Source organism: Vanellus vanellus (assembly GCF_965231255.1).
Source record: "Vanellus vanellus genome assembly, chromosome: 2".
Classification (NCBI taxonomy): domain Eukaryota; kingdom Metazoa; phylum Chordata; class Aves; order Charadriiformes; family Charadriidae; genus Vanellus; species Vanellus vanellus.
This window is the reverse complement of record NC_138906.1, coordinates 48,992,815-49,020,159: the sequence shown is the minus strand read 5'-3', so window position 1 is coordinate 49,020,159 and position 27,345 is coordinate 48,992,815. Positions and strand designations below refer to the sequence as shown.

At 38.2% G+C, this 27,345-nt stretch overlaps 2 protein-coding genes across 2 annotated transcripts in view; one reads left to right on the top strand and one right to left on the bottom strand.

Moving 5' to 3' along the window:
• The window catches only part of ACAD11 (acyl-CoA dehydrogenase family member 11), a gene marked incomplete at its 5' end in the record, with an annotated part of 30,791 nt that overhangs the window by 2,640 nt on the left and 806 nt on the right, over positions 1-27,345 (top strand). Inside the window, 16 exons of the mRNA XM_082499651.1 lie at positions 1,532-1,693; positions 2,152-2,316; positions 3,911-4,058; positions 4,660-4,781; positions 5,839-5,945; positions 6,071-6,194; positions 7,718-7,795; positions 8,151-8,289; positions 8,402-8,509; positions 9,716-9,814; positions 21,758-21,824; positions 23,339-23,424; positions 23,618-23,689; positions 24,557-24,711; positions 26,593-26,709; positions 27,173-27,282. Coding sequence (XP_082355777.1) covers positions 1,532-1,693; positions 2,152-2,316; positions 3,911-4,058; positions 4,660-4,781; positions 5,839-5,945; positions 6,071-6,194; positions 7,718-7,795; positions 8,151-8,289; positions 8,402-8,509; positions 9,716-9,814; positions 21,758-21,824; positions 23,339-23,424; positions 23,618-23,689; positions 24,557-24,711; positions 26,593-26,709; positions 27,173-27,282 — 1,859 coding nt within the window. The remainder of the gene's footprint in view (positions 1-1,531; positions 1,694-2,151; positions 2,317-3,910; positions 4,059-4,659; positions 4,782-5,838; positions 5,946-6,070; positions 6,195-7,717; positions 7,796-8,150; positions 8,290-8,401; positions 8,510-9,715; positions 9,815-21,757; positions 21,825-23,338; positions 23,425-23,617; positions 23,690-24,556; positions 24,712-26,592; positions 26,710-27,172; positions 27,283-27,345) is intronic.
• On the bottom strand, positions 11,882-13,852 carry ACKR4 (atypical chemokine receptor 4; the record flags this gene model as incomplete). Its single annotated transcript, XM_082499652.1, has 1 exon — positions 11,882-13,852. The coding sequence occupies one exon, from the start codon at positions 13,850-13,852 to the stop codon at positions 12,782-12,784; it is 1,071 nt and encodes a 356-aa protein (XP_082355778.1). The 3' UTR covers positions 11,882-12,781.

The following is a 27,345-nucleotide window of genomic DNA, read 5'->3' as shown; positions in this document are numbered from 1 at the left end:
TTTAAAAACTTTCTGTTAGAGTATTATTCAGCATTTAGTAAGTTTTGTGATATAAATAATCCTCTGATATTTTTAAGAAATGCTAGTTATCAGAGATTGTCACTAATTTCAGTTTATCCAGTACTTCTCCCATTTTGTTGAAATTTTCAACTCGGTATTTAACCTCTTGTTCTCATTAGAGCTCTTAGAAGGATGTCTTGAAATAAGGCAATACTGCTTCTGTGAAAAGCATATACGTAAGTCAGAAGGATTAAAATCAGGCTATGAAGTTATACTAGATGCTTGGACATCCTGGGACCTGTTTAGTAATGAAGATAGTAATCTACATACAGTCACCTTTTCTTGAAAAGCAAGCAGGATTCCAGTTCAAGCACTACTTTCAGAAAGAACATGGCATAGCGCTCTCTGTGGTCTGTCACTCTGGAGGTGCTGTAACTGAGTTGATACTGTTTCCGTTAGATTTTGGTGATTCCGAGTGTAAGTCTGATGTATCAGGAGGAGGATTTGAATTCAGGCCTCTTCCCTCTCATCACATCCTACTCTATCATCAGGTTCACTAGGAAATTAGAAATGTAAGGCCAATTCCTGGAGATTAAGTTAAATTTCCTGCAAAAATCATGAATCATCATGTCAAAGCTATGAAAAATTTGAAACAATTTTCTTATATTAAAGATGGAGAATTTTTCTGGTTTTGACTAGAACAAAGTGGTTCCTTAATGAGAAACCTTGCTACTGTTTTATTTACATTTCTAAGGATGTAAATTTATGGTCTGTCCATTCTAAGAGGGACAGCAGTGCATTGTTTTTAACAAATACATTGTGTATTTAGAAAAAAATCATACATTGATTGTGTTGAACAAACTATTACACAACACAAAATCTAATCTCTAGATTTGTTATGCAGAATCTTTCAGCAAAAAAGCTGTGTAAATATATTGAAGCTATCATGCGAACCAGTGAAACTGAGGAACTTCGAGAAGAGTCTGTTTTTTCTTTTCCAGTCTGTTACTGGCAGGGTTAAAATTAAGGGAGATGATAGTGGAAAAACACACCCATCTTCTACACCTATTAAACTGCTTGTAAGGACAATGCAACTGAATTTCTTTGGATTGTTTGCCTCTTTGTACATACCACCCACCCATTCCTCTTCTCTCCCTGCCCGCCTCCCCACTTCCCACCCAGGGTCTTCATTGATAGTTTTTCTGGAAGTTAGAGACAATACAGTACCATGTTTGATTTTTATCCCTGGTACTTTCAAGCTTGAGGATATCTGGATTGAGTGCTCTAATTAGGACTTTCATCTACTGAATATATCTTTTATTTTAATTGCCTTCCAATAGATATCCTGTATGCTAATAATCTGAGATTACTGTGAATCCCTTCATCCGTCCTGGGTAAATGAGGAAGGCATTTTTGATTGCATAGGGAGTGTTGGTTCACTGCATTTGTTTTTGCTCCTGAAATGTATAGCTTTATTTCTATTCCTCTGATGCATACATACCACCAAATATCTGATTTACGATGTTTCTAGGGTCGCATCTTCCGAGACCTCTCACTGCCTGAAGTGGGCCCAGCAGAGCGTTCTGCTTTGTATATTGCAATGATAGAAACTTTGGCCTTGTTGCATTCCTTTGATTTACAGTCCTTGGGCCTCCAAGGCTATGGTAGAGGACCAGGATACTGCAGAAGACAGGTACAGCTCTTCAAAAAATTCTCTTGTTTTGTCAGGTTATTGAAGACTTATTTGATTTGCAAGCTAAATTGCTAATTATTAATGACTTGTAAAAGTAACCATCATAATTTAGCTATTAAACACAATCACAGTTCAATTATTTGTGCACAGTATAAAGTTACTGCTACATTCAGATCAATTCTGTAATGCTATATTCAGGGAATTATATTCATTCTCTTTTGGAATAATATTAGATTTGGACTATGTAAATAGAATTGAAATAGAAAATAGAGGTAGTCTTCATTGCATCTGTTGATCTCGGAGTTCACATTTGCAAATGCAAAGATACCAGGTTTTGCAGAATTTACAGGTAACATGGTAATAGTGAAAGCCCAGAAGCATGTGCCTTCAGAATTTTGTGCTCTTGAAAAACTTGTGAATCAGTTGGAAAATCTGTTAAAGCATTTGTATTTCTTTAGGTATCAACTTGGAAAAGACAGTATGATGCAGCTGCTCATACAGATATTCCTGCTGTGAACAAGCTGGCTGAGTGGTTAGCAAACAACTTGCCACCTGATGATAATAAAGAAAACCTGATTCATGGGGACTTTAGAATAGATAACATCATCTTCCACCCAACAGAGGTATTTGAAACATATTTGTACATCCTTAGTTGTTTTTGGTCCTCCATTTGTTTGTACTCCTACCATGTAATGGGACACTTAACGTGGGTGTTTTAGTGCATCTTTGAAAGGAACAGCAGAGTACTTAACTCTTCTCTGTACTCCTTGTATGCTGTTTAGGTACCTAATACAGTTCTGGTTTTCATTGCAGGAGCTAGTTACTCAATTTATTCATTAGCTCTAGTCCCGACTTCAAAGTCCAGGAACAAAACATTTTATATGCGTAAATCCTGTTGAATACAGTGCAACTTAAGGACATACTGGAGGCTCACTTCATTAAGCTGCATAAGTATGTGATCCAAAGCCCATTGAATGGTATGGCTTCAATTAACAACAATGACTTTTGGAACAGGATCTGAATGCATGATGTGGGATACTAGTGGAAGTAAAGAAAAATCTGTCAAAGCTGCTTAGTTATGAAGCGCACATAGATCAGAGAGAACCTGAAAGTCCCTCACTTATCTTTAGGAAAAAGGAAGGTTTTTTTTCTAGTTTGTGGAAACAAATGTGTGTTGCCTATCTATCAACACAATTGCATTTTCATTATTTTTTTTTCCACACTATTTGCTGTCTTGTGACCAGAAGATATGCCTGGGATTTTTGACCAAGACTCTGTGATGCCTGCTTCACAACAAAGCAACAGCTCCCAGCTATTCCCATTGTTGTACATAGTTCAGTTGATAGATACTGTTTGTAGGTTTAAATGTGCTGATTGACTCCCTGAGCAGAGAATCTGGCAGTCTCAGGGACTCTCCCAGCTGTTCCTGACGTAGTTGAAAGAATTGACCAAACTGTACGTAGGTATTTTTAAATAATCTCTGGAAACTGTTCCTGTCTATGCAGGAATGACCATGTAGGAAAGTCTTTTGTGCATAATTCAAGTATCCATGGATCATGAGGAGGTTGGAGGGGTCGTTCAGGATGACAGGCCAGCTGGATTATAAGAATTTATCAGAATGACAGTGTGGGGAGTCTCAACCCATCCAGCTGAGGACACCATTGCAAGGATGCTTGCAGCAGAGGCTCATGTCACTATCTGGGCAGTGACTAACTGTCCTGATTAAGAAATTCAATTCTCCGTGTAAGATTTAATCTATGCATAATATTGTGATAAATTAGGTTCTTTAGGGCATGGTCTGTCTATGAGTATTTGTGCAAAAGGACTGTGCAACAGCATTTGGTCAATAGGACTGGAAACAAAAAAAGCCCAACTGTCAATACTACTGTTTGTTAGGATATTTTAATTCAATGATATTTTGACTAGAAGAGTTTAGAAGTTTCTGACAGGAAGAACACTACTCAAAAATGTAGAATTTAAAACAGATTTTTATTGGAAAAATGACTGGGTTTTGCCACTATGTGAATGTTATTTTTCTGCAGATCCTTACATAGTGCTAAAAGGAACTGGTTTTGCTGTAGACAGGTACTGTGCCTGTTTTTAATTTTAAACACGTAGTAACCAAATAAAGCTGTTGGATGTTAAGTGGATTTTGTGTGTGTGGATGGAGAGAATTTATCTTCTAGCATTCACTTGAGATTTTTATTTTTATTTTAGGCTCGTGTTTTGGCAGTGCTGGACTGGGAACTTTCAACTACTGGGCATCCTTTAGCAGATTTAGCCTATGCCACTCTATTCTACTTTTGGCCTACATCTATTAAGGACTTAGGTCAAGGAACTGTCTTGGGTTTCAAAGACACCATAGGTATGGAACTGTAATATTTTTGTTGAGTTGAATTGAATTCTAGGGTTCATTTCTATTAGATATGTTACCTTTATGAACAGTAATAAAAAGTTAAATTAACAAGTACATCATTTTGTACATGAAAAGAACTTTTCTGTGGTTTTCTTCATTGTAGGAAATGTGCTGATAGTGAGGTTTAAGGTAGTCCTGTTTGAATAAGCTGTGGCTCAGCCAGAGTGTGCTGCTTCTGTAAAAGTTATTTTGAACCTTACTTAGAGATAATGGAAGAAAACTAAAATTTAAAGGTACATTTTTCATTTACTTAAAAAAAAAAAAAAAAAAAAAAGGAAAAAAAAAAAACCATGATGCAATTAATTTCCTGACTGGAGTGGAGGCAGGGAGCGGTAGGAAGTGTTATGCTTATCTGGAATTCTAACATCTCCTATTTCCTTTTGGGTCTCCAAATCACACTTAGGTCATGAGAAATGATAAATCATGTTTTTTTACTATGTAAATGGAATATCTCATAAAGCTGAAAAGTTGTGCAAATGTTTGAAGAATAAGGTGGAAAAAAATCAGAAAATGTTGACTATTCTAAAATATTCTGTTGTTTTTTTTGTAGAAACTCCTTCATTTGAAGAACTGGTTTACATTTACTGCCGCTGCCGGGGTATTAGCACTACATTATCCAACTTTAATTTTTTTCTTGCTTTGTCATATTTCAAAATGGCAGCAATATCCCAGGTAATACACTCACATTTGCTGAAATGCCACATATCTTTATTATGAGTATTTGTAGCTTGGTAATACATGTTCAAAATATGAATCATACTTAAAAAGAATTGTAACCATTGTATTTCATTTTTTTCCTTTAGAAGCCATATCTTAGATGCTCATGACTGATAAGTCTCTAGGGTAGAATTCTTGCTACATAAAGTATATTGTGTTAGATATAGCTAACTTCTTAGGAAAGTAGGCTAAAAAGGAGATATGTGGATATATGGATTTTTTTCTTATTGATGTTCCAGTATGCATGCAATTTTGTCATTACCTTTTTGGACTCTGGCTAATTTAAATCCTGTATTACAGAGAAACAAAGGTCTTCCTAAGTTTCTGCAGCTGCCATGAAAGTAGATAAGATAGATAAGTAATATCCTGTTGGTGCCACCCACGGATGAAAAAGGGTGTGTTGTTAACTCAGCTTATTATGAGCATAGGAGGCCCATACTGAGATGTGATTATAGGAGAAAATAAGTTTAATTGATTCATTATTAACAGCATTAACTGTTTAATTAAACATACAGCCATTGTAAGGCATAGGTATATTTTCATGAGTTGCAACATGAGCTCAGCATACCAAATGTGGGATAAGCTACATGGTATTAATTTGGAGTAAGAGTATATATCCGGGTAGTTAAGTAGTTGTGGATAATAATCCTACATGTATACTGTTTTCAGTTGGCTTAAGGGACAGACTGGGCTTGCTTGCAGTATGGTGTGCAGACGTATTCTTCTTTCGTTTTCTTTTCTTCTCTACTATTTTTTGTGATTTTTTTCATTTAGTTTAATTTAGCTGGGGTATGTTGTTTTTCTCTTGTGTGCCAAGCATCTCCATTATATCAGAAATGGACCGAACCCAATATTAACATATCCCAGTAAAATCTTTCTGGGTACTGATTTTTTCCTATTAAGAATATGTGCATTTAAGTGTTACTTTCACAATTGAAGGAGTAACCAATCTAAAAAAGGAGACAATTTTAAGTGCATAATTACACCATATATGCCTTTCTTTTGTTTTTAGGGTGTATATGCTAGATATCTTATTGGGAATGCTTCTGCAGAGAATAGTCATGAATTTGCTAAGATTGTGAAGCCTTTGGCAGAGAGAGGGTTAGAGCTCTCAAAAAGGTAAGAGTGGTCTAAACTACTGGTCAAAGGCAAGGCAAAGCTTTTGCAATGTCGTAACTTATTTAAATGTCTGTATAAGGCAGCTTACATTATTACTTGTTATTGCACTGAATGTTCTTCTTTAGGTCATCTTTCAGCAGCACACATCACGGCATTTCTGGAGAGTTGTTTCATCAAAGTAGGAAAGGCCAAGAAATTTTGCTGAAGGTCAAGCAGTTCATGAAGCAGCACATTTATCCAGCTGAGAAGGTAAAAGCTCTTAGTAGACCTATTTATAAATGAGCATGTTATGGCTAGAGTTTATAAAAACGTAAAACTGTGTATGAAGTAGTGTCCTTTTTTTTTTTTTTTTTTTTTTTTGCAAAACAGCCTTATTTTCACACAGTGATGTTTGCGGCATTGCAAAATATTAATAGAAACCATTATAATCTGCATTAATTTTTTTCAGAATTAAAATGCTGTATGAATTGTTACTGAAAGGGGACTGACTTTTTAAGCTTTTTAAGAAATACTGTTTTTAAAAAGAGTTACTTTTTAAAGCTATTCTTTTAACACTAACAAAACCCCAGAACTCCTATGTACTAAATGCAAAGACACTTAGCTAAAAAATGGAAACAGCTGTTTTTAACCACGCAAATTTGAATGTTTCTGTTTCTTACCTTAATTTTTAAGGTATGACTTTTATCACAAAAAATGTGGTTCCGTAGTGTAACAATTTAGCCTCCTTCTGAAATGTATCTAATACCAGTTAAGGTTTGAAATCAGATAGTGAAATATCCACAGAAGTCGCTAATTAGTGGAAAGGAAAATGAGATGAAGCATTTTACTACTTAGCCTAGGGAGATCAGAAATTTTCCACTTAGAATTTGGTTCAACTTTTAGCCTCATGGAAGCACAAATGACTTTCATTGCAGAATTGAGGTTTTTGTCTTTTTGTGGGTTTTCTGCTTGTGGGTGTTTTTTTTTTCATTGTAATCAGGGAGAAGTATAGTAATCTAAAAGAGAGAGCATAGTAATCTAAAAGATTTATGAGTCCATCTTCCTATCACAAGGAGGGGTTGAGAGCAGAAACTCTTGATATGCAAAGTTTCTTCAAAGTCTATCTATACGTAATTTTGAATTGTCCATGGAAGCCAGCTTTGATGAATTGCTGTGCCTCACTAAAACATGTTGTGGAAATAGTAGGAGTACTGAGTACACAGTTTTACTTAGTACTAATCACTGGTGCTCAGAATGATTGTTTATATAATCTGTTAAGGAATTGTTTTGACAGGAAAAAATGTATTCTTCGTGATTTTTTTTTTCTCAGTTAAAAAAAATATTAACGGGCTTATATATCTCAATGTTGTGATAGGAAACACGAATCTTAAGTATCAGTACGTCAGGCTTTTATTTGTTGTTTTACTTCTGGGTTCATGCCTTTTGTGCATACTGTTGGTAATAGTTACTTGTACCAAGAGGAATCACTAACTTTCTACTGTCATCATCACATATTTTATACCACCCCAAACCATTTCCATGTATGAAATAAAGTACTGATTTGGGTTGTCTCCATGACACATTTAAAGTCTTGCAAAATTAATAGATTGTAGTCTGATTTTGAATTATATTTTTAATTTTATAATGCAACTGACTATATAATAAAAAGCTGTGTTGAATGTTATTTTTTTTTATTTCTTGGGGTGTAGGGCTGGAAAAGACACCATATTATTACTTGTGTTTGTTACATGCATTCTTAATTTAAACAGCAACTTTTTAATTGTTTCTCTAAGGAAATATTAAAATACTATTCTGGACATGCAAATTCTGAGGAAAAGTGGAAGAAGCCACCAGTGCTTGAGAGACTGAAGGTATGAGATAATAAATATTCTTGAGCATTCTAGCAGTAAAAGAAACAGGCACTGACATAGAGTGTAAGAAAGTGTGGTGTATGCTGCTGGAGAAATTACTATGAAAGGAAAGGAAAAAGGAAGTGTGCAAAAGGAGGTAAGAGATATGAATGAGAGGAGAAAAGCAAAAGTGACTTCTGTGAGGGGTGTGTCAGAACTTTATACTGTAGCTCTTGAAAATAGCTATGGAAAAAAGGCATCAGATACACTGGACAGTATGTTAGGCAGGAAGGAAGAAAACGGACAGCAAGCCAGAATTATTTTTTTTTTTTAAGGATTTATTGTTAGTGTTTTTCCCTGTTGATTCTTTCAACAGGAAATGGCTAAAGCAGAAGGTCTGTGGAACCTTTTTCTCCCTGATGTCAGTGGTCTCAGCCAGCTTGACTATGCGCTAATAGCTGAGGAGACTGGGAAATGCTTCTTTGCTCCTGAGGTTTTCAACTGTCACGCACCAGGTTAGCAACCCTGTCCCGTAACTACAGCACTGAGAGCATTGAGAAGTTGGGCATCTTACGCCTTACGAGTTGTGTGTCTCAAGAAGTAAACATGACTGCTGATTTCTTACAGACACTGGAAACATGGAGGTCCTGCACATGTATGGGACTGAAGAGCAAAAGAAAGAGTGGCTGGAGCCTCTCCTAGCAGGAAAGATTAGTTCTTGCTTCTGCATGACAGGTAATTTTTTCTCCGGAAGAAAGTTAGAGGCAAGTGGCAGAAATTTCACATGGCACATGCAAAAATACAAAACTACAGGTTGTTATGTGTTAATGAATTAATACAGAAATTTCCACTGTATCTGTGAATGTGTTGGAATATGAAATCATCTATGAGGTGTGAGAGCAAAGTGCAGCATTCTTGCTGCCCTTCCGCAATAGTTACCATTTGTCATGGTTACAATAATTAGTATTTGCTTTCCATATATTTTCAAGTTATTTTTAGTAAAATACATTTTATTGTACCAAACAGATTTAGAATAGAACTTACCCTTTTTTGTAATGTGCTTTGGGGTTCTCTAGAAACATATGTGTAGGTAGAAGTATGGTCATTGTGGTTAAAATTGTGTACTTCTGCAGTATGTCAAGTATGGTAGAGGTTCTAAGACAAAACCTGAAGATAACTTGTAAAACATATGATGCAGTTCCTTTATGTCTGTAGCTCAGCGTTATATTAATTTTTGCTCTTGAAAGATTGTAGCATTCAGCATCTGTGGAAGGGCCTGGCTGTTGATTTAGGAAGGTAGCTTTTGAACATGTGATGTCAAAATCTTGATCTTCGTATGTCAGCAGGAGTTGATAGAACTCAGTCTTGCAGAGCTGGACCCTTCTTTTGCAAATTCTGTTTCACCCTGTTCACCAATAGGAAAGAGATGCTTTTGCTTTAACGAAGATGGCCTATAAAAGAAGTTAAGGGCAATAGGAGAGAGAAAGAATCTTTCCTGTACAAGCAATACTTGATGACAGTTTACTGGCAACTGCTTTGTGTAACTTATTTCATAAACCATCACAGAATTAGTTTAAGTCTCTCTTATTTTCACTTGAGAAGAGCCTAGGGGGAAAAAGGCTGAGGAGAAATATGGCTGTTATCTATAAGTACATCGGAAGGGAGAAGGCTTTAAAAATATCGGGGAAGGAAGAAGGCTGTTGACTATAAAGAGTAGTCTGAGCCCGAGAAGCGAGTTTAAACTGGCTATGACTAACAGCTTGTTAGAAAATAGAAAGCCTTTGACCAACAGCAGAACAAGGTTCTGAAAACATCTTTTCTACTGGGAGCAAACCAGTGTTACTGTCAATAGAGTATATCTAGATCCCTATATTTGTGGTGGTAATAGTACCTGTATATTTAATCCAGTGGTTTGTGGTTGTTTTTTTTTCTTTAACACAGAACCTGATGTGGCTTCAAGTGATGCCACCAATATGCAATGCAGCATTGAGCGAGATGGAAACAGTTATGTGATCAATGGCAAGAAGTGGTGGAGCAGTGGTAAGTACGGAAACCCTAAATAAGAATGGCTAAGTCTAAAATTCTTTCCAAGAACTGATAAAGCAAAAATATTTGTGCTCCATTTCTGAGATAGAAACTTGTCTCTTCTTGGGTAAAGGCAGTAGAATGTAAAACAATGGAAGGATCTGAATTGAACTTTTGTTCTATGAAGCAAAGTTCAAGACTTGAATTCAATTGGGGCCCTTTTTGGAACCTCTGAATTTTGTTCACAGAGTGAATGCAACTGTTGTTCTTTAAACATTACCTCTTTCCATCAGGTGACTTACACATTTATGGCTGTAGCCTTTAAACTTTGTTTTTGTGAAGCTGTCTTTGGTAGCTTGTGTGTGAGATTTGAGTACACTGTGTAGTTAGAGTAAAATTTAGCTGCTTTTTAAATTAGCCTGTGATGCTACTGGACTGACTTTTAGAGGTCATTTTCTTATACTGTACTTCCCAGAAAAATCGATGGATTAGACTGTAAGTGCTAAATGTCCCTGATATTGTAGTACTATTACTTTTTTACCAAAACATACATGATGGCAACTTGAAAATCATCATTCCCAGGGAGTTTGGAAGCCAGCTACGTAAACTGAGTTGCTAACTGTAGTGAAACTTGAATGTTTAATTTATGTATCTCTGAGCGTGGCAGCTGCCTACTGATACATGCTTGTGCAATACCTGGACTCACCGGAAGATAGGGCTCTCTCTCTTTTCTAGTACTGCAAAACTCGCGGCAAGAGGAGGCACGGTATCTTGTCTCTTGACCTGAGAGTCACAACTGCTGCCTGCTACCTTTGCTCTGGGTCAGCGTGACTCAACTGTGCATTGCAGTTCCTAAGGAAGTAATGGGAAAGTTTGTAGGAGGTCACACACACAAAATATTATTCATAAAATCAGTTACATGAATTATGAAAAGCAGAGTAAACATAAGAGAGTAAGCATGATTTGGTTTGTCTTATTTCTAATAAAAACAATGCGGACAGTCAGATTTGCGTAAAGACAGATGCACAAAAGGCATAATTTCAAGAAGTTTGAGAAACGCATATATGCAGTTCTGCCTTAGTCAGAGTCTCCTTTTCTGCCTGGTTGGTTTTTGGAGTGGTTTGGTTTTGTTTGGTTTTTTTTTTGTTTGTTTTCGGTTGGGTTTTGTTTTTTTGGTGTTCTGTTTTGTTTGTTTGTTGTTTTGTTTTTTTCTTTTTTACTCTAAGTGGGACATTAGGATTTTGGATGTTTGGGAATTCCAGAAGCCTGACAGTCTGGTCAGAATGTCGCTCTGGGTGCAACCACTCTGTATTTGAGAAGACAAATCATAAATCACATGCAAGGAGTCAGTTGCTTTGTGGAAGAACTGGAGTTTCTTACCAAGGTCTGCATGGGTGCTTTGCATGTCTACAGTAAATCCAGTATGACTTAAATATGTCAGATTTATGGTGTATGTGTAGACCATCTGTAAAGCACTTCTGACTTATCCATTCACGCCCTAGTATTTCCCAAAATACTGGGCAGAAGATCTGTAAACTTTTGTCATCCAAGCAGAGAAGAGGCCTGTGTCTTGTTTATGCTGCTGTTGTTTCTTGTCTGTCATTTTAGAGCTTTTTCTTCCAGTTCATAATTGTGTAACTAGGAACAATGTCTAAAAATGACATATTCTTGTCGGCTTTCATAAGCCATAGGTCAGGCATTTTGTCAGAGCCCATGGGATGTTTGAAGGCAGGGACAGTATGCTGTAATACCACTTCTTTCATTTTGAAAGCTAGTATGTCAACATATTTGAAATGCTTCCAAAGACTCATGTGAAACTGCTGTTTTCCTGGAATCCTCACCAGCACTGTGGCGGGGGACAGCTTTGGTACCTTTCCATGGAAAAACTGCAAATCTCACTGACTGTGAGCTCCATATGGAGTCAGAACTTCTCTCATTCATCAAGGCCTCTAGCCTTGCTGGTTGATAAATACCTATGATGAGACATGTCAATACCTACTAAAACAAAACAAACATAGAGGTATGAATAAATGACAGCCAGTGCACTTTTTGTATTCTTTGGTTTTATTGTATCTCGATATATTTTAGCAGATATTTGTTGCATGTTTGACTTATTTTACAAATTCTGACTAGAAATTCCAGGCCCTGTATCTGAAGATTAACTTAACTTTTTTTTCTTACATTCTGCTAATGCTTTTCCTGCCCTACTTTGGCATTTACATTTGACATGACATTTACAGAGATCTGGAATGTACCTCCCACAGGGCACCGGACTTATTGAAGTTTAGGGTGAGCAGAAAAGGAGAGGTGAAAGGTCATTTTTGGTAGCTACAGAGAAGGAGTTACAGTTTTTTGTGGAGGTTGTTGCTGTTGCTATACGTATGTGGAAACACATAGAGAATACCTCTCAGCAGTGAACTCATTTCAAGCTGCAAGGGTATCTATGGAATGATAGCTGAGGAAAAGAATTGGAACTGACTTATTAGGCAAATGTTCTAAAATTTTACAAAGAAGTTGGAGAAACATGAGATTATTAACTGTTGGTACAAAATTTCCTCTACTGTGCTGTTATTGCTGATGGTTTCTTTTTCTGTTTTAATTGGATGTTTAGACATGTACAGATTGTTCATTACACAGCTATTTAATTGCCTAGTACTGCAAAACTTTTAAATTTGAATCTTGGGTTTATTTAGGTGTTTGGATTTTGTTGTGGTCTTTTTTTGGTTTTTTTTTTGTTTGTTTTTGTTTTTTTTTAGTAAATATCTCTCGTTGTTTCTAGGAATTTCAGTATTTAGTTCTTGCTTGATGCTTAATTTTGATCAACATGATCCACTTTGAACTGCACTGTAGTGTCTTGGCTAGTCTGCAGGTTCAGAAATGAATCTAAAAGTTGATTTGTAGAGAAACAGCTGTTGAAGCAATACCCCCAGAATTAGTAAATAATTCCCTTGGTTATATAAGATAATGAAAGTAATGGAGAGTCTATATAGTGAAACTAATTGTTTCTTCAGTATGGTCTTCATAATTCATAGAAATTTCTTCGGGTCTTCTGTTCTGTTGTCTTCTCCAGTATCCATAATTTTTTGCGATTTTCATAATATGCATTTTAAAAGAGGCACCCAGAAAGGCATAGAGAAGAGGGTTCAGGCAGGTGTGAAACAAAGCTATGCTCTTGGTGACCTGGAGTGCAACGTCTATGGTTTTACTTGCATCACAGTCAGTAATCAACATGTAGATGATATCTATGGCTCGCCAGAACTTAACAATGTTGTAAGGTAGCTGGGTAATAATGAAAGTAGCCACTACTGCCAGCAGAACTATGAAGGGTCTAGATTTTTTAGTATTTGCAGATCTAAAGATTGCTCGAGCGGTAGCTGAATAGCAGATCAGCATTACTAGGAAAGGAAGCAGAAATTCCAGGATGATTTCCAGGATTTGAATGGTTGCTTTTAAGAGTGTTTCCATGTTCACTGGAAATACAGGAAGGCATTCATTCCTGTCATTGTGTTTCTTGACTTGATTAAATATCAGTTCAGGGATACTGAGGAAAACGGCAAATAGCCAGACACAGATGCAGGTAACACTGCAGTGTTTACCAGTTCTTCTGTGAACCCGGGATTCAGAAGTGGCCCTGTATCTATCCACACTGATACAGGCCAGGAGCAGCATGCTAGAGCTGAAATTCATGGTGTAGAGAGAAGAAGTGAGCTTGCACATTGAGTTTCCAAGTTCCCATCCTTGCACTGCATTTGCAGCCCAAAAAGGGAGTGTAAGGAGCAAGAGTAAATCGGCAATGGCTAAATGCATGATGTACACATCCGTCTTAGTCTTCGGTTTCTTGCAGTAGGCATAAATTGCGACGACTAATGAATTTCCAGCGACTCCAACAGTGAAAGCCAATGCATAGAACACAGGGAGGAATAATTTCCTGAAATTTCTTACATCGCTTTTTTCACAGAGAAGCTCATATGTATTGTAATCTATAACAGAGTTGAGATCAGCCTCCTCATCCTCAATCCAGTAATCAGTTGAATTATTCATATCCCAGCCCATGGCAAAGCTAGAAGACACGAAAAAAAAAAAGGGTGAAGAAGGGAACACCAAAGAAATAATAATGGTTTTAAGTTTTAAAATTTATGTTGAAACCTAAGCCCCTTGCTCAGGGTTGCTTATACTTCTCAAGTTTAAGGAATTTGGATGTTGAGAATACATTTTTAAATAATCAAAGTAGGGCTAGACGGTGATGGAGGCAGAACAGACCATCTCAAATGCTCACATGAAATGGGTAACTGACTGCATCTGTGTGTGCAATGCAAAGTAAAATGGATTCAATTGAAATGCTTTCATAAACATTTGAGATTGCAAGATGCTTGGAGTGCACCTCACTGGTTTCCACATTTCAGTTGAGGAGCTGTCATTGCTTAAACTGCTCTGACTCGGTTACATTTGACGCTATTCCATTGCAAAATACATTTGTCTGTACCTTTATAGGGTTGGAATTATACCTTCCTCTCTACAGCCTCTGCAAAGCAAAGGAGTACCAGTTGAAGGCTGTAAATGCTGTTACAATAGAGTGGATAAGGAATACTAACAGGCTAAAGCTGAGAGGCAAGCAGTAGTATTCTGTGCTTACTATCATAAATTTTGGCAGCTTTGGGATATGAGATATAGGGAGACTGTGCTTGCTTGTTTCTCAGGCACACATACCCATTACATAAAGCACAGCAGTGGAGTCAGTTGCTGAAGAGCAGTAGAACAAGCTTAACTTAGTCTCTGTCCCACACAGCGAGCCATGCCCACGTGGAATTTCTTACAGAATCAAATTGCTGTGGGTACACTGCGTCGTACAGCTGGAGACTTCTCAGGATGTTATGACAGGAAGGAATCTTACCACATACAAAACTGCCCACAAGTACCCAAACAGCTCAGAAGTTCTGCTGTTTTTCCAAGTACTATCTCATGACAGATTTATTCCATAAACACTAAGGCTGTATTCTAACTGCCAGCTTAGGGTTGAAGTTTGAGTGTTGGTATCTTCATACTGTGTCTTAAGCAAGTCATACCCTACATTATTTTCTTCTTTTCCTGTAAACTGTGTTTATTGACTAATTTGCTGAAATTCTTTATGTTGTGAACTACAGTCCTGCAATGCCCTGTTTTCTTGAAATAAATGGGATTAAGGTTTCTTAGCAGTAAGAAAAAATAGCTGAGAAAATGAAAAACATCCCCATTTCTCATCTGCAGTGTTTCAGAATTTGAGACCAGTGATACCGAAAGCAGATTCTTATCTGATATTCTGCCCCAGAGTTTTTTCAAGCTTGGCTTTTTCAAGATTGAAAAAAATCCAAATACCATTTCTGGTTTTAAGACGAGGGTTTAAATGAAGGGTTGCCAAACCTTTATTATAAGCCGTAGCTCTTAAAAAAAACTTTAATGTATTCTGTCCACCAGGAAAAGTAAGTTACTGATTCATATTCAAGGATGCAAACCAATTAAATAGAAAGAAATTAATAACTTCTATTTTTACTTGATTATTTTTTCCAGTGAATCTGCTATCTAAATTGTTTAAAATATGTGTTAGTTAGAAATTAACTATTTGGTTTGGCTTTATCCTTAATGACTTTGTTGGATTATTTTGTTAACATTTCAAAACAGTTCCTCTTAAACTTTAAGCAATGATTACTCTTATTTTAATTCTTGTAATCTGTCATTTACTCTTCTCTAAATGAAGTGTGCAGAATGGAAAGATACGGTAATTCTATTTATTAGTTCCACAAGGGATGTCTGTTCTATGCCTAACAAGCTGTGTTAGCAGGATTTTTCAGCAAGGGTAATCTTTTGCAGCTTTACAGTACTTTGAGGAGAGATTCAGACATCAGCAGCAAATGTGTCTTCTTTTAGTAGATGAGAAACTGCTGCAGGGAGAGTTTAATCCGCTTAGCCAAGATTAGGAAAAAATTAAAAGTCAAACTGAAAAGATTTGGCTGTGGTCTAAAATGCTTATTACAAAACCCATCTGGGAATGCTTAATCAAATTGGATCATTGGCAAATTTGTTTGAAAGCAAAACAATAAACATTTCAGTGCAAACTTCAGGAAGTCTGTGTATCACAAAGCAGCTTGGCTGTTACAGGGAAGATGCTCTGCTGCCTGATACGCTTTTGGCTGACCTGAGTTCTTGACGGAAACAAAGTTATCTAAAATGCAACAGTTGATATTCCTCCCTTAAAAACAGTTATGTTTTGGCTAACATACCTATTCTTATTTGTCATTCCTGTTAATGTTGTTTCTCAGGCGCACACGTGTACGTGCCCATTACATAAAGCAGAGCAGTCCCGTGGGACTCTGTTGCTGTACAGAATAAAACTGCTGTGGGGACACTACATCTTACCAGCTGGAGACTTCATAGGATGTTACGCACAGAAAGGGATCTTATCGCATATGGAACTGCCCACAAGTACCCAAACAGTTCAGAACGTCAGCTTTGTTTTTCAAGTACTGTTTTCTAGTAGGTATATTAGTAGCTATATTCATAGACAGCTTTGCATGTTTTCTTGCAGGATTATTCCAGCCATCCATTTAGATACAAATTTAGTGCTTCTGTGTGTTTAAACTTGACACGGGATTGTATGAATGCATGTTGAATGAAGTTAATATCCCCAGTTTAAACAGACAGATATTTTCTTTAATGAATTAAGCAGTATTCTGTTCTTCTACTGAACAAATCAAATTTTAAGACTGGAAATAAGCATTTGCTGTACTGAAATGATGTCTCCCTGTAAAGCCAACTTAAGAGTAAATCCTAGCTCATCTCTATATAAATAATATAAATATATCACACTTAATATACAGAGCATTAAATATTAAAACAAAACTAACCTTCTTTTGTCAGCAGACTAGTAGCAGGTACTGCAACTGAGATGTGCTTCAGTGAAATGATCTGAATTGGTCTGACACGTTGCATTTTGTCTTTAAGCACCACACCCTCATCTGGAAGTTCGTTGTGCTTTCATTTTGACTTGCCAGTTAAAAAAAAAAAAAAATCCTGCTTTCCTGGAAATTTCTCGTGTTGAACATATATGTTTCCTACATTCCTCCCTGTTCCAACCAGGATGCCAGTGTTCTTTGGAAGGTCAAGACTCTCTTATGATTTCATGGTTGTTGTTGGTTGTTTTATTCCTGGAAGTCCAAATGTGTGTTTTTTACATAGTTAAAAGGCTTTTATGAAATCACACATTTAAAATTTGAAAAGGAGAGAACGAGGGGGAGTTCTGCCAGGGCAGAGTTACCTGTAGGGCATCACTATGTTCTTTCCTCAGGACACTACTGTGCTTTTGGTGGCTGCCTATATAAGGTTTTAAGGGATCCTTATAGCCCCTTTTTAAGTAACTTTTTAGGGGATACAATAGAAAGATGAGTTTGTGTTTTGTAAGAGGTTGCTCTTTGAGTGTGTAATATTAAACAAAACCAGGCAGATGATAGGGAAAAAATGCGAAAGCAAGTGGTAAATTGTCAACCAGAGTAGAAGCAGATAGTCCTGCACCCTGGGGGAGAGTTCTCAGGGACTTGAATGTTACCAGTCAGACTCATAATCAAGTTAAGTATTTGACAATATTTCTACAGAAACTGCAATCTAGGCAGATACTGTAGAAGAAAAATAAAAAGATGCTATTGCATCCACAAGGTTTCTTCCACTTGCAGTGTGCTGTCTGCATTATAGAGTGATAACTTTTACAGGAAAGGGAAGATGGAGAAGTTCTGCAGTTCACACACAGACATTAATATTTCTGAACTGAGGCATGGACCTACCTCTGCTAGGAATTCCTAAAATGACTGGGTCTTGCTTAAATTTCCACGATCTCTAGAGCTTCAAGTTGGTCTCATGTGCAAGAGCACCTTGTGGAGAGTGTCAGGAGCCTTCCATGATCTTCCAGAGCCTTTATTTTGTTTGAATGATCCTATAGCAGTCTAATAAGTTTCAGTACATGTAATATTGATGCCAAGCAACAGAGAGAGATTTTGAGCAGACCAGAGGTCAGGTTTTGCTTTTTGGCACGTTGACTAAATTGATGCACCTGCCACGGCTGGATGAGCCATCTGTCTTCTGTGCTTCAACTATTTTGGAATATGTGAAAGGAAAGGTTTTTCAAAATGGGCAGCTAAGAATATAAAGGGCAGATGTTTTCCACATGCTTCTAGCTTCATCTGCATTCACAACGAGAAAGAAAAATGGGTTGGGAGAGGAACTGGAGTCTAGAGGAAGAGTGCTGCAATATTTGTGTGTATTTCTGCAACGTTTTCATCTTGAGTTATCACAGCACTTCACTGGTGTTCTTCACAGTGGGAGATAAGACATTTGGGTTGCTTCCAGCATGTCTGCTTCTCACAAGTGATGTCGTTGCTTAGAGGCCTGAGCTGTATCTCTTTAAAATAAGTGAATCTCTCAGTTCTGAATGGGCTTTGTCTCAATATGGTACCCAACAAGATAGAATAATCAGGGTAGAACTGAGAAAGCTCCCAGGGGAGTATCTCTGTGTGTTGCCTGCAGAAAAGATGGTTGTGTTACCAGTGCCTAAGAGGTCCTGTGAGCAGGCTGTAGGAAGGCAGTTCATGTAAATCCTATGCTGTTCGTTGCAGTACCTCAGCTCCTCGTAACTTTGCAGGCTGCAAGGAGGACAGAACCTTCAAGTCAGGGTACAGAAATAATACTGTCATGTAATACTAGATTTCAGTATGGCCCTATAGGCACAGAAACAACAAAAAGTATTTAATAAGTAAAAGTGAATGCAAAATGACAATGGATCTTGTTTAACTAAGAAGCGCTTGTGACTGTGTAAAAGTGGAATGAAGGTGAGGAAAAAAACATTCCTACATGTTGTTGAGAGCAGCTGTTCTCACCGGCGCCATCTGAGACTGTGAGCTCTAGCTGGCAATGACTAGCAGCCACATTCAGTGGCAGGACGGTGTAGCCCTTGCTGATGCGCTGCAGAACTCCAGCGTTGTCTGTGTCTTTACTGGTTGTTGCCAGTTTGCTCACAGCTACATTATATCTTCACCATGCGTGAACCAGATGCCCAGTAGTGTTGTCTGGAACAGATGAGATAAAACTATGGAACACATTGTGTTAGTTAGAAATTACTGCAGGCTCTTGGGGAGGTCCCCGTGTTACAACAATCAATATCACATTGCCATGCACCCTACTCAGTCCAGTTTCTTCTTGTAGGAGAGTCCAGAACATGTGTTTGTCAGTGCCTTTCTGGGAAGCTGCCAAGTCTGTAATATCACGACAGACCCCTTATCTTTAGCAGGGAGAGGTAACCCACCGGGCTCACCGGTGCAGCACCCGACGTGGCAACAGTCGTAGGTATTCTGGGCATTCAAGTAGTAGATTATCCTGCCTTTGTCATTTTAGCCAAAAATTTAAAGACTGGACACTGAAAAATAAATAACTAGATTGCAGGAATTAAGTACTATTGGCTTCTGAAACCAGGCTTATGGCAGCCTCTTTAAGTAAAGGTTGTATTGTCCATGTCTGTGTCACATTTAGTATTCACCACCAGAAAGAACCTGTATAAGTTAATTGTGTGAAGGTCAATAATCTTAAGCACGTTACCTTCTAAGCACATAATTGTCTTTGCCTATGTGAGTGACCTGAAGAGTTAAAAAATATAATACATTAGTTAAACTTACGATATTTCCCAATGTAGCAGTGTTGTGGTTTAAAAGTTTTGGATAGTTTGTGCAGACGTATATATATGAAAAAGCTTATTAAAAAGCTTATCAATATGGAAATATGCTTAAAACTGACCTTCTAAAATCTCTAATTCTATTTTTTCAATTGTGAGTTTCTGGCAAAACTAATTCTAAATCCTGCCAAAATGGCAGGCTTCTCAGACTCTTTCCCCCATCCTTCAGCAGCTTCTTTGTATTCTGTAAGTAATGTAAAAATGCTATTTAGAAATGAGGGATTTATTCTGTCCAGACAGTCTGCATTTCTTCCAAAGCACTGGAGTCTTTCAGAATTTTGCATTAGAACAGAACTTCTTTCTGGCATTTCTGGGTCAAAGTTGTGTAAAATTTGTTTTGGGTTTTCAGAACTTCAGACTCTAAGTGGAAAGGCCAGGAATCTGCCTTCCTTTGCTGTGCTCAGATGGGAAAAAAACACATATGAAATGGAGGTATTCATTTGCCTTCCAGAAACTTGTAGTAATGATTTAGAGCATCTAACCAGATGTCTAGTTCTCAGTGAACTCCTCACAAAGTTCAATATGAAAGCTTCTTCTAATTTTTTTTCATGGTAAAATTTGCGTTTTTTTTTGAAGCTGGGATGTCTCTTGAAGATTGTTTACAAAACAGTTTTTGTAGAGATTCCAAAAACTTGAAATATCTTTTGTCATAACCTCACTTCAAGAAAAATGTGGTTTAGAAAATACCACTTGCGCAATTCTTTACCTCCTGTGGAAGAGTCACACACCTCGTAAGAGTATAGTATTTCTCTTTTCAGGGGAGTACATTGCAAAGCATATATTGTGTTATTTTGGGGTTGGTCATGCTCTTGTTTCAGTTGCCCAAATGAGCCAACTGTTCAAGAGCTACCTTTTTTTTTATTCCACAAGCTGGTTTATTCCACCCCACCTCAGGTTTTCACTCAGATATTTTAGCTCGTTAGTGTTGTACAGCTCATGGGCCACAAATACAACCCCACTTTGAAAACAATGGATGAATAGCATATTGCAAAAGAGCAAAGTAAACAGCCAACAGTCTGGCCCTCAAAATAGGCCGTGTTTATCAGAATGAGATAAATCTCTCTCCCACTTCCTAGCCATCACAGTGGCTGTTCTCAGGAGGAAGTCGCTCAGCTCAAAGCCAGGTGGTTGTATTGTCTAGACCAGAGGCTCCCAAACCTTGTGATAACAGCTGCCGAAGAAGTTAAAAAGTCATCTTTGTTTCTGACCTCAAAACAAACCGAGTTGATACGGATCAAATCTTGAATTAATTCTCTGTTAAGCTTGTCTTCTGCATTGAGATAGCAATAAAAAAATTACTGATTGTTATATACATCAGGTATAATCCTCCCGCCTTTTCCCTAGAGTTATTGTCTGTGTGAGACTGAAAGGAATGAGAGCATGCTTTGGTACTAAGAAACCTTTAAAGAAAAAGATGTTGAGGATTAAGGCTCTTAAGAAATAAGATGTCATTTTAATTAATGGTAGAATCTTCTTTTGGACTTGTACATTAAAATGCTAGCTTTGTGCTACAAAGACACGCCCCAAATAGTGTTATCAATGTCTTGAAATGCTAGCAGATTATTTTCAGGTAATGATTTCCACTCAAATCTTTCTTTGAAGTGCAGACTAAAGTAATTTGCATAAAGGCGGGGGGGGGGGGGGGGGGGACCGACGACACACACTACACGACCTTCAATTCCAGACAAATCGTGCTGAAATAGTAGCAAAGTCATCATGGTAACCCTTTGATAGCCTTATTTGTGTAATTTGTTTTAAATGTGGTTGGCATTTCATTCCTGCATAGATCCTCTGGTCTTTATAGTTTAAAGAAGTTTTACTTTTGAAAAGGCAGGATCTTACCTTTAGGTGTGCTTTTGTATCACACTTATGTGCTTAGCTGTGTTGGAGACACAAGTAATTAGATTGCATTTCAAGTACCTTCTTGTTCTCTTTTCATAGGAATAGATGGTGGAGCTGGATCCGGGGGGGTTTGGATGTTTGGCTTTTCATTGTTCCCCTCTGCACAAGTCAACGCCCTTTTACATGTTAAGCAATAAGATGTATTTTGTTTCAGTCTGATTACTCAGAGTATAAACACCAAAGTAGATTGCATGCTTTTGCTCCTGTATCATGAAAGGAAGAGAGTAAGATTTATTTGTATGAAACTTTGTTTGATTCTACATTGAGATTTTAATATTGAAAACTGTTTTTGTGTTTGTGACCTTTTTAAGGTGCTGGGAACCCAAATTGCAAAGTTGCAATTGTAATGGGCAAAACCCAAAACTCCTCAGCATCCAGGTAAGGATTCCTAGGAGATTCAAAGAGTTACCTAAAACTTGTTTCCTGGAGGAGTCACTGCTTGCAAAAATTTTGTTGAGTGAAATGCCATTAATTGCCTTGATCAGTTGGATGTGCTCATGAATTACAGGGGAGTTTTTGACCTATGAATGGGTCTATTTAGAGAAAAATGTTGCTGCCCAAGCTCCTTTTTTGCTGTCAGCTGCCGATGACTGAAGCCTTCCAACCTTTTCAGCGTCGCCAGCTTGCATTTGCATGCTTCCTCCTCTCTACTGCACTAGCTCTACTGTTGGGTGGGATGAATTGAGCAGGAAATTTTGGGGGGTTCACTAACTTTATCTTGGTCACATTAGTTTTAGTCTGCATCAGTTATTCAATCAACAACTATGTCTGGCTTCCAATTTATTTCATAAGTATAGTATATAAAACAATTAACAAGAGTAAGAATTGCTTGCTTAAATGCTAATAAAACCAAAACTTTTCAGAGCTTCCCCGAAGAGAATGAGTACAAGTGTCACAACAGACACCTGAAGTTATCCACTAAGTTTTTCACAAAGTTCTCTGTAGCTGTAGAAAGTTAAGTTTGAAACATGAGATGTTTGTTATGTGGACTTGTGTGAGCAGAAAGCATTGCACATCTTTAATCAGACCTACTCATTCCATTCCTTTATGTGTAAATATCATTTTACCCTCTTCTTGTTTAAAATAAATATGTTTAACTCTTATTACCAAACTAAAATTGCCTTTTACAAAAACTTACCCAAGTGATGAATAAAATTCTTCGTGACTGATTGCATTAAAATCACACAGCTTGTAACACAAAAGAATTGGAACATTTATATCTCTAAGTTGGATTTTAGCCCAAATTCCACTGAGTATCTTAAGTTTTTAGATTTGGCTAAGTTCCGTTGAGAAGTAAACAGTAACTTGCTTGCAGCATACAGGATGGTTTGTCCAACGGCTCTGCAGACAGTGGCATCCGTTGAGCTCTTCGAAGCTGAGCAGAAGTTCATGCTAGGGGATTACGTGATACTGCGCTTGCTAGAACTGGAGACTAAATTCAGGGGTGTCACCTCCAGTTCTGTGTGACTGCTAGCTGACCTTAAATATTCAGAAGGAATTTAAACATGGGGATTCTTTTCCTAAACTATAGGCAAGCAAAGATTATGGTGGTGATAAACATGTTTTGAGAACACAAAATGCCAGAGGGGGAGGAAATGGAATGGGTGATACAGAACTACTTGCACGCAAGTGACAGAAGTAGTAGTTTTTCAGTCATGGTGTCTTAAATGCTAGTAGTACATTTTTACTTGTTGACTAGTGCTTCAAGGAGCGTCGAAGGATGCACGCCACGCTGCATGCAGGCAGGATGGCGGCAATCGGTATAGGTATATCTCAACATTGGCTTTATGCGAATGCTAAATTGAGGATAGAAAATAAAAAAAAAAAACGGAGGGAAGGGACAGAAGGGAAGCTCAAAGTTAATTGTAACTTGTGCATTATGCCCTGATCAGGTACGAGCAGCACAGTATGATTATTGTTCCCATGGACACTCCAGGGCTGAAGTTGATAAGACCTCTCTCCGTGTTTGGTTACCTGGGTAGGTGATCATATTTATCACCTGTATGTATATTAATTTCTTAGGAGTCTCAGAAGCTGCAGTAATACTAATAAATATCATGTATGAAATCAATCTGTAAAACGTATATATAGAAAAAGGGTTAGAAATTGGAGGCCTGTGTTTTTATCATCCTTCATTTTACCCTGCTGTTGTGTTTTCTCTATCCCTGTAGATGAGATCCATGGAGGACATTTTGAGATACACTTTAATGATGTGCGAGTACCTGTCTCCAATATAATACTGGGTGAGTTTCTGTATTAATTCCTTTTTAACACATACAGCAATGAACCAAGTTTTATGAACCGGTGGTTTATTTTATGAGTCACCATGTTATTGTAAACAGCTATGGTCAGTTGAGCCAGGGGCTCAAACGCACATAAGAGGGAGCCCACTCTTCCTTTAGCTGTCTACCTGCTGCTTGAATGTAACTTGTTTAGAGCAGAAAGGTGATTGAAGGAAGCAGGGCAGCTGTAGCTGTTGTCAAAATCACTTCCCTGAAGTAGACCAAAGCAGAAACTGCCGGTGGCATTCTTTCCCCAAAACCAGTTTGCATAGATTTTACAGACTTCTAAAAAGAGTGTTCTGCTGCAGTCCATGGCCATCCAAGCCTGGGTGCCTGCAGACTTAGCAGAACTGAAAAAAACAAACAAAAAATAGAATGAGCAGGTCAGCACTGTGACCTTCTGCAGGGAGAACTTTGCTCTACTTCTCTCACTTACTGTAAATCCTGATTTCTTCTAGTTCCTCTCTGCTATATTTATTTCGCTGAAAGAGCTTTCTCTCTTGAGTAGTCCTAGGACCTGGAAACCTAAAAGTCTTCCCCCAGATTCCCATACCAAATCTCATAAATGTATTTTTCAATGTAAGATTAGCGATGCTTAAATTACATTAGGTAAATCAGACCCTCTCAGAAACCATCTGAGAGTGTGATTTGTGCTGTAAGCATTATTAAGAGTGTGTCAATGTAGATCTAGTTGGAATACACAAGCAACGGGTCTGCAAAATAAACTTTTAAGCAGCTTCTACTATGAGGCCGCTTCTGCTTAGAGCCATGGGTCATGTCAAGAGGGAATCAAGGAGTCTGCCCGTGCCTGTTTTTCTTTCCAACCAGGTGAGGGCAGGGGCTTTGAGATAGCTCAAGGTCGGCTTGGGCCGGGCCGTATTCATCACTGCATGAGGTCCCTTGGTGCTGCGGAAACTGCTTTACAGATTATGTGCCAGCGTTCAGCACAGAGAGAGACTTTTGGAAAGAAACTGTATCACCACGTAAGCATGTTCCCTCTTTGTCTCAATGCACATGCTCCAGATGTCACCCCTTGTTTAGCCCGCACAAAACTGTGTGACTAATAATGGACACAGTAATAGGTGTGTCCTAACTTTGAATTCCTATTCATAATGCCTTGGGTGGCAAAGGAAATAATCCCATTGCGAGGCTCCCATTTTCCACTATAACCTACAAGATTATTTTTTTCCTTGCGAAGAACTGGATATCCTTTGCTGGATTTGAATACAGATTTTGTCACCATGATTTTTTTCTCTGCTTTCACTGATGAGTTTAGACATATTTTTTCAGACATACAGTTTATGTTTCTGTAGTTACAATCTGAGTTCACCATCTTTGTGTATCAAATTTGTCACCTAGACATTTCTGTTCATTATAACTGGAGACACCCAAAGGTCTAAATTTGACTAAAAAATTTTACTTCTCTGATCAATTAGTACATACTTGTGAAAGTACAGACCAAACCAAGGCCCTATTGGGAGTTTTGGTCTTACCTTGCTCTGGAATTGAAATACTGTTTTGGAGAGAGAGTTTGCTAGAATAATAAAAAGATGACAGTCTGCTTTTTATAGGAACCATCAGCACACATTTTAAGTGTGTCTCACTCTTATCCAAGAGATAGGATGACTTTATTGGAAAAAACAAGTAAAAGCAATGGAAAGAGGAAACTGAGTTAGTGTCTGGCACAGGTTATAGAAAATTGTTTGTACAGATCTAGAGGGAATAATCTTACATATCCATTTTCCAGTCACATCATTGCCAAACTTCCATTCACGACCATAACCTAGAATTAGTTAAGAGTTGGATAAGGCGTACTCTATTTCTCAGAAGCTTGTTCAAGTAAAACTGACGTTTGATGAAGCCACGGGCAAGACCTGGGGAACAGCTGCATAGCCAGCCTAGCTTCTTCACAGCTCGGGGATAGCTAGGGAAGAGGTGAGGCTGACCATCACCACCACCCACATGGCAGTTAGTTACACCCCCAGGAGCTGTTGGCAGCAGCAGTGTGTCTGGACACCTCCACCCGGGTTCAGACCACTTTCGCTGGCATGAGCTAAGCTGAGCCCCCAGACTTTGGGCTGAAGCGAGTGCTGCATGTTTGCTCATGCCTCCTGTGGCTGCCAAGGCTACAGCATCCACTTTCCAGGCAGGAGTGCGTGCCTGAGGCCAGATCATGCTCCAAATGGCTTTTGCACTGACAAGCATCACATGAACATATTTTTTTTTTCCTACTTTGGTATGTTGGCTGCAGAGGGGAGTTAGCTAAGAGGAGCAGGGAAGGGCTTCCAAGACTGTAACTCTGATGATAAATTAGTAGCTCCCTTGATCCAAACAATGTGAACAGAGAGATGCAGCAGGCACCACCTTGCAGCTGCTTGCCTGTGTGTGTAACACACCACCACCAGGAATTTAAGAAAAACAGAACTGATTCTTCTCCTCTTTCACCCCCTGCTCCAGCTTTTATATACTGGGGCATGTTACACAGAGAGAAGGTTGAGAGCCCTGGTAGCAGGTAAAGGAAAGCAGGAAGTACAACACAGGCTTTGAAGGGCTTTAGGAAAATGGCTAGCAGGCAGTGGGTCTGACCAGGAAATGAGAGTGTGCCAGAACCAGGAGTTTTTTCCCCTTTTCCTATCAGGAAAAGAACTGCTCCGTCTTTAGTATTTCTGTTAGTCAAGTGTTTGCTTTTGTTTTTTTCCTCATATTAGATTACGTGCATCAGACTAGCTTTAATTTGCACAAGAGGGTCTCCAAATGAACATGCACATGCTGAGAAACAGGGGCGCCTTCCTTAGGGCAGGCTTACCCAGACACGCTATGCAGCATTAACTCACTTTTCTCCTTGGTGGCTTTGGTTTCTGCAGGAAGTTGTTGCCCACTGGATCGCTGAATGCCGCCTTAGCATAGAACAGGCTCGACTGCTTACGCTAAAAACAGCCAGCAAGATCGACATGTCAGGCAATAGAAAAGCAAGAAAAGAGGTAAATTTTTCTTTGCCAGCTTTAGGCTAGGACTTTGAGGTGCAATATCTGTGCATTCAACTGGTTGAAATATAAGCTAAAATGTATTGCTAAAAGTTATCCTTTTAATCACAGAGCACAACTTCATGTTGGAAATAAGATGGCCTTAAGATGTGCTTTTGCTTGTCATGAAATTGGGAAGTGTTCTTAGTAAAAGCTTTGAGATCAATCTAATAAAGTATTTAAAAATTAAAGTTGCTCAAATATTGCTCATTTGTCTCAACACAATGAGATAAGTTTTGGGCGATCATCTTTCCTGGAAACAGTTTTACCTTACCCAGGGAACAGGAACTGCAGAGCATAATCTCATCCAAAGCAGAAGGAATGTACTTTGAGATACCAGCCTTCAGCAGAACTGTTAGATAAATATTTTCAGTTCCTTATGAAACTATTCCTGGTAATGCAAGTTCTCTTCTAACTACAGGTAGCCATGACCAAAGTGGTTGTCCCTCGAGCTGTGCTTAAAGTGATTGACTGTGCCATCCAAGTGTGTGGTGGAGCTGGAGTTTCCCAGGATTTCCCTTTGGCTTCTATGTGAGTAAAGAGAGACTTAGCTGTAGATTTTAAGTGTTCTTTTTAAGATAATTTTACAACAGC